Raw genomic sequence first — 12,120 nt, forward strand, 5'->3', positions numbered from 1 at the left:
GCAGGAGAAATTCAGAATATGTAGGAGTATGTGAAGGTGATAAGGTAATTTTTAAATAATCCCTTCAAAAAAATAAAAAATAAATAATCCCTTCAATGTTGCATTGATGGATTTAACTTTCTGCTAAGATTCCTCTGCATTCAAATTAATACCCTTTAACAAACTTCATTTTCTGAACAGCAGTTGAAAAATATGCAAAGATATCCTAAATCATTTTACTTTAGATCTTTCTCAGGAAATTAAGAGCAATTTTAGTCCTTTTAAGTCTGAATCCCTTTTTAGTTAAATTACAGGTTAAGGTAAGACAATTTAGAGTGACTTGAACTTCCACTTTTGCTTTGACAGGCAAATTATTGAAAATAATTAAATAAAAGAATACTCCAATTCCCCCCCAGCAGGAAAACATTTCTATGCCACCTCCAGCTCTAACTTTTGATATTTGCGTTGACAGAAATGTCAATTACAGAACTAATAATAAAGCATACTGAAAATGTATGAAATGCTTGATCTATTTAAAAAAAAAGTATTACTTCCTATTCTGTGACTTTTGTAGCTTTTTAAATATAAGTTATGGCTAACAGAATTTCAAAAGACGAGGTGACATCTCAAATAGTGAAAAATAAGGACAGAAGTGAAAAAATTTTTAGAGAAAAAGAAATCTGATGACTTGTTCTTCTTTAGACCTCCATATACATAAGGATGAGAAATTGAAAATTTTATGTATGTTTTTCATATTTTCAAATGCAACCCAAAAGTGTTGCCTCTGTTTTTCTATTCTTCTCAGTACTGAATCATTCTGAGGCATTATAAAAGGAGAAACATTTATTTTATGTATTATAATTAATACATTTATTTTTTTAATTATTAGTTCATTCATTTATTATTATTCACTCTATTTATTGAGCAGGCAAGATTTCAATGAGAAGGTGGCATCTGAAGAAAAATTAGGATGAGGCAAAGGAGGGAACCATGTGGCATCTAAGAAAAAGAGTCCCAGCCAGTGGCAACTACAAGTGCTACAGCCCAGGAAAGCATTCACCTGGTGTGTCCGAAGAATAGCAAAAGGATAAGTGTGGCATCTGTGAGGGAGGGAGTGGTGAGAAATAAGGCCAGAAAGGTAAAAATCAGGGAGCCAGAGTACATTCAGCTTTGTAATTCTTGCTAAACAGAACTTTTGGCTGAGTGAAATGAAAAGCCAATAGAGGATTTTAAGGGAAGAAGTAAATCATCTGACAAATTTTAAAAGGATGTGTATGGCTGGTATGTGGGACACAGTCCAGGGTAGGTAGGGACAACAGTGTAGGAGGGAGGAGCAATGACAATAATCCAGTACAAGAAATGATAAAGTCAGAGAGAGGTCAGATTCTGGCTTCTGAGATTTGGAGCCCAGGAGTGGACACTTGCTGAGAGCAGAAGACTAAAGGCTTGATGGTCGGAGAATCAGTCTTTAGCTATTCACTCCACTTGGAACACAGCTGCTCTCCATTGAATAGAAAAAAAAAAAAAAGCAAAACCATTTTGGAGACAGATCTCTGGAAACATGACTCGGTCACATGCAAGGCCTCAGGTCCAGCACAGACATGTGACTAGGTAGGGCTCTCTCTAGTCTCTCCTGAGTATGTGCACAGCTTTGCACACATACACAGTCTTCCAGACCACCAGTGATATGTACAGTCTTCTGAAGACCCACCTATTCCTTAAATTTTGTTTAAATTCTGGCCAATCTGTGGCTTTCCCCAACCAGAACTACAACCACATGCTATTTATAAAAAAGGCCTTCCCATTCTTTTGCCACAAAAATCACTATTTCCAACAACATTCCAGAAATATGGGATTTCTATGTTTGCTCCAAATCAAGTAAACCCCTTCCAGCAGCTAAAACAAAGCTATTATTCTGTCACTGACTGAAGTATAGCTGACACACAATATTACATTAGTTTCAGGTGTACAAGACAGTGATTGGACAACTTTATATGCTATGGAGCACTCGCCACGAGTGCAACTATGGTCTATCACCAGACAATGCTACCACAGTACCACTGACTCCACTCCTCATGCTGTAACTTTAATAAAAAAAAAAAATATATATATATATATATATATATAAATACGTATGTGTGTGTATATATATGTGTGTGTGTGTGTGTCTCATGAATAAATATATATAGATATATATATATTTATTCATGAGAGACACAGAGATAGACAGAGACATAGGCCGAGGGAAAGCTGGCTCCCTATGGGGAATCTGATGCAGGACTCAATCCCAGGAACCCAGGATCACAACCTGAGCCAAGGCAGATGCTCAACCAGTGAGCAACCCAGGTGCCCCCCTCATGCTATTACTTTCACTCCCATGACTTATTTATTCCACAGCTGGAAGCCTGTCTCTTCCCCTCCCCCTCACCCATGTTGCCTATTCCCCACCTCTCACACCTCTGGCAACCACCAATTTGTTCATAGTATTTATGGATCTGTTTTTGCAAAGTTCCTAGTTTTCACAGCTTCCTACCTTCATAAACCCACCATGACAATAAGCCACTGGTGGGAATGAGCAGAATGGAAGCATCCTCAGGGACTAAAATACAGACTGTTCTTACCTGAGCTCAGTGGTTTTTCTTGAATAAATGCTTCTCAATATTTTGTGTCACTTTCCCAAATCCTGAACTGTCTGATTTTTGACAATTTTATTGACTTTTATCATTGCTTTTCGATAAGTGGATTTGCCAAGCTCCTCACTCAGCCATCCCACATTGAATACTTTTTAAATGTAACTTGCCTGAGCAACCTACTAAAAAAATGTTTAAAATAGGAAATATTTTAAAACATCTCTAAGTATAGAAACTGCCAGTACGCTAAAATTACTATTTTCTTTTGATGGTTAATATGCCTTTGTTGAAGGCTTACTCAGGTGGACTTAAGTAGAAAAAGCCTCCAAACAGAGTAAACAGCATTTGCAAAGACACAGAAGCATGTTACACATTCAGTGGCTAAATCCTATTTTAGCTCTCCCTTTCCAACTACAGATGAACTCAAATTTCTTACCCCTTTCTTGGCCTAATATAACCCAATGTTTTTAATCTAATCTTTTTTCTTCTCACTACCTTTTTGAAAGTTTAAGAACACTCTTCTCTCCTCCTCAATCCACTATAACAGGATTTCTTTCCCAACTTCAGTAAAATCACCCTCAGTGACTTCTAAAATTCACCAAAACCAATTAACAGTTTTTGGTCCTTTCATCCTGAGCCATGCTGCACATCACCCCTACCTTGTACATCTCCACTCTGTTACTACACTGTCTTAGTTCTCCTCACATTGTTCTGATCATTTTTCTGCAATCCTCTAGCTGGGCTTTCTCTTCCTTCATCTACCCTACAAATGTCAGTGATCAATTAATTTCTACTTTTAACCTGCATCTCCCACATTTTCCCCCAAGGAAATTTCAGCCATTCTCATTACCTCATGCCAATGTCTCTCAAACCTTTATGTCCAGCTTTAAACTTCTCTCACAATTAAAGATTACTTCTAATAACTGAAAAATAGTCCCACTTAAATTTCAGCAAATTCAAACTCATCAATGAAACAGAATAAATCTTACCCTTACTCCAAAACCCACTCTTTCTCGTCTTGTCTCATTTGTTGGTACCAAGATCATCCAGCTACCTAACCTAGAAACCTGAAATATGATTCTTTTTCTTCTCTTACGCTGCTCATGACATACAATTAATTTATAAACCTCTTGATTTTACCTCCAGAATATTCTCAAATCTATCTCTTCTACCTCTATTTCTTATATTTTGAAGTAGCCATTTAGACACAATTGTGTCTAAAGAACTCTGTGAAAATGACATGAAAAATGAAGTTTGATGTCATATTTTTATGGATAATATTCCACTATACATACATACTACCTCTTCATCATCCATTCATCTATCCATGGACACTTGGGCTGTTCCATCGCTTGGCTTTTATAAGTAATGCTGCAATAAACATAGGGGTGCATTATGTCTATTCAAATTAGTGCTTTTATTTCCTTTAGGCAAATACACAATAATGGAGTTCCTGGATCGTATGGTAATTCTATTTTAATTTTTTGAGGAACTGCCATACTATTTTCCACAATGGCTGCACCAGTTTGCATTCCCACCAACAGTGCACAAAGGTTCCCTTTTCTCCACATCTTCACCAACACTTGTTATTTCTTGTGGTTTGATTCTAGCCATTCTGACAGGTGTAAGGTGGTACCTCATTGTGGTTTTGATTTGCATTTCCCTGATGATTTGCAACAACATGGATGGACCTAGAAGGTATAATGGTAAGTGAAAGAAGTCAGACCAAGAAAGACAAATACCATATGATTTCACTTATATGTGGAATCTAAAATACAAAACAAATGAGCAAACAAAAAAAGAGACAAAGGAAAAAAGACTCTTAAATAGAGCAAACAGGGGCACCTGGGTGGTTCAGTCAGTTAGGGAATATCGGTAAAATGGTAATAGCATTATTTGGTGATAGATGCTGACTACCCTAATCATGGTGTACAATGAAAATGTATAGAAATGTTGAATCATTATATTGTACACCTGAAACTAATAAAATACTGTATGTTAGTTATACTTCAATAAACGTAAAAAAAAAAAAATCAAATCTCCTCACCCCTGAAATAATTACCACTAAACCAAAAAATACCTTTCCAAGCCCTGAATAACATCGAATAATATGTCAGACAAAATACATGGAAAATAAAGGTGTGCTTGTGTATCTGAAAGACTTCTGTTGAAGAGAATATTTTGGCTTCCAACAGGTTTTTCTACAATCTGTCCTTTAAAGAAGGATGTTTGGCTTCAGGCTGACATAATTGAAATATTTCATATCTAAAGGTCTTTTTTAATGCACTAGTTGATTTATATGCTGAAATCACTCTTCAAAAATGCTTTCACATAAAACAATGCTGTTTGGAAGATAAGAGTCTCATGTTATATTTTAATATTATATTGCATTATAGTCTTCTACCCAAGGTGTTTGATGTTAGATCTAGAATATGACCTAAAATATGTAAAGATCTAAAATATCTTGTCTGTAATATTAAAAATACTACCTTTTAAGCAATTGAGAGTAGAGTTACATCAATTCAGTGGTTTAAAGAAGAATATCTTGATTTTATAGGTCATGAAAATTTACTGGCTTTAGGGTGAGACTAACATAGGTTTGGATTCTCTATATTATTATTAGCCCTCTGATCACAAATGATTTACCTAAAATTTTTAGTCTATTTCCTCATATATTCTAAAAAGATGATACTACTTATTTCTCAGGACTAATGTAAAATATAAATTAGATCTATATCTAATAGATATTTATTTAAATAAAATAGATCTATTCATTCATTCATTCATTACGTGCCACAAAGCAGATACTTAATCCATGTGAGTTAACCTTCTTTTAAGTTAGTGGATAGAAGGAATTTTTATTTACTAAATTATAATAAGGTATTCCTGTTCAGTAGCACCTGTCATTCTATTATTTTTGTTTTCTCCCAATCCTAGTTCCATGTATTTTTTATTTCTAAAGAGAATGGCATTTTTGTAAGACATTACCTGAAATCTCATGTTCAAATTACTTTCTGGTAGATACTTGTCACACCTCGTTTTTCTTCCTGAGCACATAGCTCAATTACATTCCCAAACCAGTGTTGTGGTTTTTGTTTACCAGAAAAGAATGTGCCTCTAAGTCTGGCCCAAAATCATCCTGCATGTGATCTCTGGTCTTTTCCTCTTTGTGTTGGCTGGAAAGGAGATGACTACAACAGTGTTTCTGGGAGTGTTATAGAGAATATAGTAGAGTCACACAATAAAAGTAGGGCTGAACTCTGTGATCAAGAGAATACTAGGAAGTGATGTTGCATGACTCCAAAGCTAGGATATAAAAGGCACTACAGTTTCTACCTTGGTCTCCTGGATTGCTGTCTGGAGGCAGTTAGCCATTCTCCCACAATGACACCCAAGCAGCCCCTATGGGGAGGCCTATGTGGAGAGGAAACAAAGTTGTTTGCCAACCAACAGCATCATTTTGGTAATTATGTGAATGGGCCCCTTTCAGGTTCACTCAGTGAAGTGAAGCTGAGTACATACCCAGACAACACCTGATTCTTCATAAGACATTCTTAGCCAGAACTGCCCACACAAACTACTCCCTAATTCCTGACCTTCAGAAACCATAAGAGATAATACAGGGTTTTTTTGTTTTGTTTTTAAGGCCCCCCCCAAAAAATTTTTTAATGGATCACAAATCATTAAGGAAAAAAACCTGACAAATAAGACTTTAGAAAACTTAAACTTTTGCTCTCCAAAAGACATTGTTCAAAAAATAAAAAGGCAAACTACAGAATGGAACAAAATATTTGCAAAACATATCTAATAATGGGTTTTTATCTATCTATATATACAGTGAGATGAAATCTGAAAAAATCAATCAGAAAACAACCCAATTTAAAAATGGGCAACAGATCTGAATAGACTGTTGACCAAGAAGATATACAAATGGCAAATACCATATGAAAAGTTGAACAACATGATGAGTCATTAGGGAAATTCAAATTAATATCACAAGATACACTATACACCCACTAGACTAACTAAAATTTTAAGAACTGACAATACCAAATGTGGTTAAGGATATGGAGCAACTAACTCATATGCTACTGATAAGGATGGAAAAACAATGCAACTACTTTGAAAAACTAGCTTAATGGTTTCTTAGAAAGTTAAATATGCCCTTACCAGAAGATCTAGCCAGTCATTCCTAGGTGATTTACCCAAGAAAAATGAAAGTGGATATTCAACAAAGACTTGTACTCAAATATCCACAGCAGCTTTATTCCTTTTTTTTTTTTTTTAGCAGCTTTATTCCTAATAGCCAATAGCTACAAACAGCTCAAACATCCATTAACTGGTGATGAGATAAACGAATTGTGGCATATCGTTACAGTAAATTAATACCCAGCAACAAAAGGAACCAGCTACTGATACAACATAGATAAATCTCAAAAGATTTGCTACATGAAAGATGCTATATACAAAAGATTTGTACTATATGATTCCTTTTATATGAAGTTGTAGAAAAGGCAAAACATGGTGACAGAAAACAGATCAGTGATTACCAGAGATCACAGGTAAGAAGAAAGGATGACTCTTGCAAAGGGGCATGAGGGAAATTTGGGGTGGGGGTGGCAGGTAAGGGATAGATTTTATATTATGGCACTGGTGGTGGTTATACAGATGTATCCATTTGCCAAAATTCAATGAACTATACAATTAAAATGGGTACATTGGGCACCTGGCTGCTTCAGTCAATAGAACATGGGACTCAATTTGGAAGTAGCCAGTTCAAGCCTCATGTTGGGTACAGAAGTTACTTAAAAATAAAATCTTCAAAAATTAAATAAATAAATAAATAAATAAATAAATAAATAAATAAATAAATAAATAAATAAATAAAATTAGTGCATTCTATTGTACAGAAACTATACCTTCACATCTTTTTATTAAACACTTAGAATAATATCTAGCATGTAATAAACACTCAATAAATATTAGCCAAAAATAATCATTATCTGCATGGCAACCAAATAAAGGAATGGTTTCATAGAAAGATGCTTTTTTCAAAGATGACATATATTCAGAAATTTATTTTTAATTAGTCATACCCTATAAGCAGATAATTTAAGGGCTTCAAGCAAAGATCTGCCATTTAGTTCTAGCTTCTATAAGAAGAGTACCAAGCACAGAGCCAAATGAAGTGTGACTCTTGTGAGGTTGGTTAGCAGCTCTCAGTGGCATCCATGTAGTAAACAGAGTACATATCACACTATTTCAAAAAACTGAGTAGTAGAATGATAAAACAACAAGAAAAAACAAGTCAGAACTAAATAGTATCAAATGAGTAGTGGGGCATGATCTTTTTTTTTAAGATTTTGTGTATTTATTCATGCAAGACACAGAGAGAGAGAGGCGGAGACACAGAGAGAGGGGAAAAGCAGGCTCCATGCAGGGAGCCCAATGTGGGACTTCATCCTGGGACTCCGGGATCACACCCTGAGCTGAAGGTAGACACTCAACTGCCAAGCCGCCCAGACATCCCGTGGGGCATGATCTATCACTAAAATTCTAAAACCACTTGAGAGAAGGTGGTTTTCATTAAACACCTCAAAGATATTTGAAATAAAACAGGAAGCAAAATAGCAAAGTGAGGCTGTTAAATTTAAACAAATGTATAAGTGGCACTGGAGCCTATACAACCAAGGAACCAATGGACCAAAATCTCTTCTGCATCTAGCAAAATGTAGCCTAAGAGTAAGAGAGACTAGGAATAATTATCATTCTTCTCTCACACTCCTCACAGACATACATGCACACAGACAAAAATACACACACCCCCCTTTGAGGGTTATAAGTAAAGCAGCTCTATAGAGAGAGAGAACTGAGTAAGTACCACTTCTTACCCTCTTCTGCTTCATCCTCCTGTGGTGACATTGGACCCCCTCCACTAGTGGGAGTGACTGGTTCCTCCTTCTCAGATTGTCGCTGAAGACTTACTACCTCATATATTGCATCTCCAGCATTGGCGTGACCTTTTCCCTCAGACTGAGAAAGATATAAACATATTATTTAGTATTAGAAATTTGAAGGAAATGCTATAAGATAGTATTTTCAAGGTTCATCAGAAATAGCTGAAATTAAGAAGAGCATGTCATGTTTGATCTACTGCATGTCCTAAGTTAAGAAAGTTTTTTAAGTGTGTTGTTTTCTACATGATATTCTAAATGCATTATTCTTTGGGGCACCTGGGTGGCTCAGTGGTAGAAAGTCTGCCTTTGGTTCAGGTCGTGATCCTGGGATCCTGGGATCGAGTCCCACATCAGGTTCCCCACAGGAGGCCTGCTTCTCCCTCTGCCTATGTCTCTGCCTCTGAGTGTGTGTGTCTCTCTCATGAATAACTAAAAATCTTTTTTTAAAAAATGCATTATTTAAAAAAAATGCATTATTCTTCTAGTATTATTTAAACTAATGAAATCTACTAACCATTTTGGTACACATTTTCTTTTTATCAAAAAAACCTGAAACACCACAGATTCTAGAGCAGACAGATAAGTAATGCTAGATTTCTAGGACTGACTACACCTTGCATTGAGATAGAGATATCAGCTACATCCATCAAGTAATTCATGGAAGTAGGTAGATTTTATAAATTGTTTACATTTTTTTAAGATTATTTATTTACTCATTCATTCATTCATTCATGATAGACAGAGAGAGAGAGAGAGGCAGAGACACAGGAGGAGGGAGAAGAAGCAGGCTCCACACCGGGAGCCCAACGCAGGAATTGATCCCAGGACTCCAGGATTGCGCCCTGGGCCAAAGGCAGGCGCCAAGCCGCTGAGCCACCCAGAGATCCCCAAATTGTTTACATTTTAAACAGCCCTTTTCTAAAGAGGAAAAATTAAGGCAATTGCCAATTAAACTAGCATAGCCTACAAAGCCCTAGATAACCTAGCCCCGTCTCTCTTCAGTTAATACCCATAGTTTGGTTACTACATTCCAATCACTCTGGCCTTGTTTCAGCTCCAGGAACCTTTAGGTCTTTTCCAATTCAAGATCCTGGGACATCCTTTTCTCACTGCCAAAAATAGCCTTTCTAACTCCCATCAATCTTATATCTTTACCTCTAATATCACTCCTAAAAAATATCTGAGCTAAGTTCCTCATGTTTTAATACTTTTCATTCCCTGCCCTTCCCCTTCACAGTATTACCATGATGTAATTACACATTTATTATTATATTTATTTGTTTAATGGCAGTCTTGTCATAAGACAGTAAGCATCATAAGGGCAAGGACTTAACTGATTTTCAATCAGAAATAATATAGTACCTGACACACAGTAGGTACTCAACAAGTATCAGTAGCATGAATGTCTAATACTAAAACATGAATTTCAGAATCAACTTGATCTGGATGTGAATTCAAATTTCACTACTAATAAGACGGTTAGTCTTGAACAAATTACTTAATTTTGCTGAGTCACAGTATCTATATCAACTAATTCATGGTTGATTCATTCAAAGTATATTAAACACTGTAGACATTTACCAGAGTAACTGAAACAAATATTTAATAACACTTGTTACTATTTCAACATTTATAGCACATTAGACTCTAAAAAAAAACCAAGAATAATATAGGCATAAAGGGAGATAAAATTATCTCTAATATCTACCTATACTATAATCCATTTAAATTATAAAAATATAACTACTAATTATTCACTGTTTTCAAGAATTAATTCTGAACCACAAATCAAATTTCAGGTGCATCTTCAAATCAATTAGCAAATAATAAAAGTTAAAAATTGTCTACTGCATTAAAAAAGAGAAAACAGCCATGAAAAGTTATTAGGTGTAAGCCAACCAAATTTTATTGCGTTTCTACTATATTCAAGAAACAGTTTCTACTATATTCAAGAGACCTCAATCCCTAAAGCAACAACTAAAGTTATATAGGGCAATAGAGTAAAAATGAAATACGAACTGCATGTTCAAATAACTGGAAAGAAAGGAAAAAGAAAGAAATGAAAACAGAAAACTAATATAATGACAGACCTAAATTCAGACATATCAATAATTATATTAAACATAAATGGCCTAACCATGCCAATTAAAAGACAAAAACTGTCCAATTATATTAAAAACAAGACAGAATTGCATTCTATCTAAAAAAAAACTTTAAATATAATAATATAGGTAAGTTAAAGTAAAATGGAGGAAGAAGTTATACCATGAAAACACTCATCAAAAGAAAACTGAAGAGACTATATCAATATAAGATAAAGTAGACTACCAGACAAGAAAAAACATCACTAGGAGTAAAGAAGGTCATAACAATGTTAAAAGAATCAATTCAATGAAAACACAAAAGCATCTTATAAGTAAATTCACCTAACAACTAGACAATATAAATACCTGATAAAACTGGAAGGAGATGGACAAACCCTTATTTATAATTGGAGATTTCACAGTTTCTCACAATAATCACAAAAAAACGTATATAAAAATATAGCAAGGTTATAGAAGAATTGAACATCAACAATAAAATCTAATATATATCGACCACTGCACAACACAAAGGCAGAGTACACATCCTTTTCAAATGCACATGGAACTTTTCTCCAAGAGAAACTACGTCCTGGGTTATAACACAATCTTTAAAAAAGTTTTAAAAATTGAATTGTAAAATACCTATTTGGTGAGCATATACAATTAAACTGGAATCAGTAAGAGAAATATATATGAAAAATCTCCAAATACTTAAAAATAAAGTAACATTTCTAAATAATCCATGGATCAAAGTCAAAGAGAAATGTTAAATTACAAAATATTCTGAACTCAACAAAAATGAAAATAAAACAAATCAAAATTAGTGGAACATCTAAACAGTGAGTAGAGATTTAGAGCTATAAGTGCTTATATTACCAAACACCCCAAAATCATAATTTAACTTTCTACCTTAAAGAAAAGGAAATGCAAAATAACCCAAAGCAAGAGAAAGAAGGAAATAAACAGCACAAATCAATAAACCAAAATGTAGTTCTTAGCCAAGATCAATAAAATGATAAACCTCTAGCTAAATTGACCAAGCAAAAAGGAAAGTACAAATTACTGGTAACTAGGAAAATAGTGTATATCACTTGTACTGTGATATTGTATATTGATTTGTATATTGTATATCACAATATCAAAATGAATAATGCAAACATCCCTATGCATATTAATTGGACAGCTTAAATATAATGGACCAATACTCTGAAAGCTAAAAAATATATCCACACTTATCCAGGAAGAAATACATAACCTGTATTAAAGAAATTGAATCTGTAAGTTAAATCCTCTCTGAAATGAAAACTTCAGGTTCATATAATTTCAATGACAAATACTACTAAATATTTAAAGAAATAACAACACCAATGCTATTTTTTAAAAAAATCTTCAGGGGCACCTGTGTGAGAGTCAGTGACTCTTGATTTTGGCTCAGGTCATGACGTCAAGGTCGTGAGATCGAGCCCGGCA

General features: G+C 34.7%; 1 protein-coding gene across 4 annotated transcripts in view; it reads right to left on the reverse strand.

Moving 5' to 3' along the window:
* The window catches only part of RABGAP1L (RAB GTPase activating protein 1 like), a 744,356-nt gene that overhangs the window by 570,036 nt on the left and 162,200 nt on the right, over window positions 1–12,120 (reverse strand). For all 4 annotated transcript variants that reach the window (XM_038542444.1, XM_038542442.1, XM_038542443.1 and 1 more), the window contains one exon: window positions 8,501–8,642. In XM_038542444.1, coding sequence (XP_038398372.1) covers window positions 8,501–8,642 — 142 coding nt within the window. The remainder of the gene's footprint in view (window positions 1–8,500; window positions 8,643–12,120) is intronic.

Source organism: Canis lupus, chromosome 7, assembly GCF_011100685.1.
Source record: "Canis lupus familiaris isolate Mischka breed German Shepherd chromosome 7, alternate assembly UU_Cfam_GSD_1.0, whole genome shotgun sequence".
Lineage (NCBI taxonomy): Eukaryota > Metazoa > Chordata > Mammalia > Carnivora > Canidae > Canis > Canis lupus.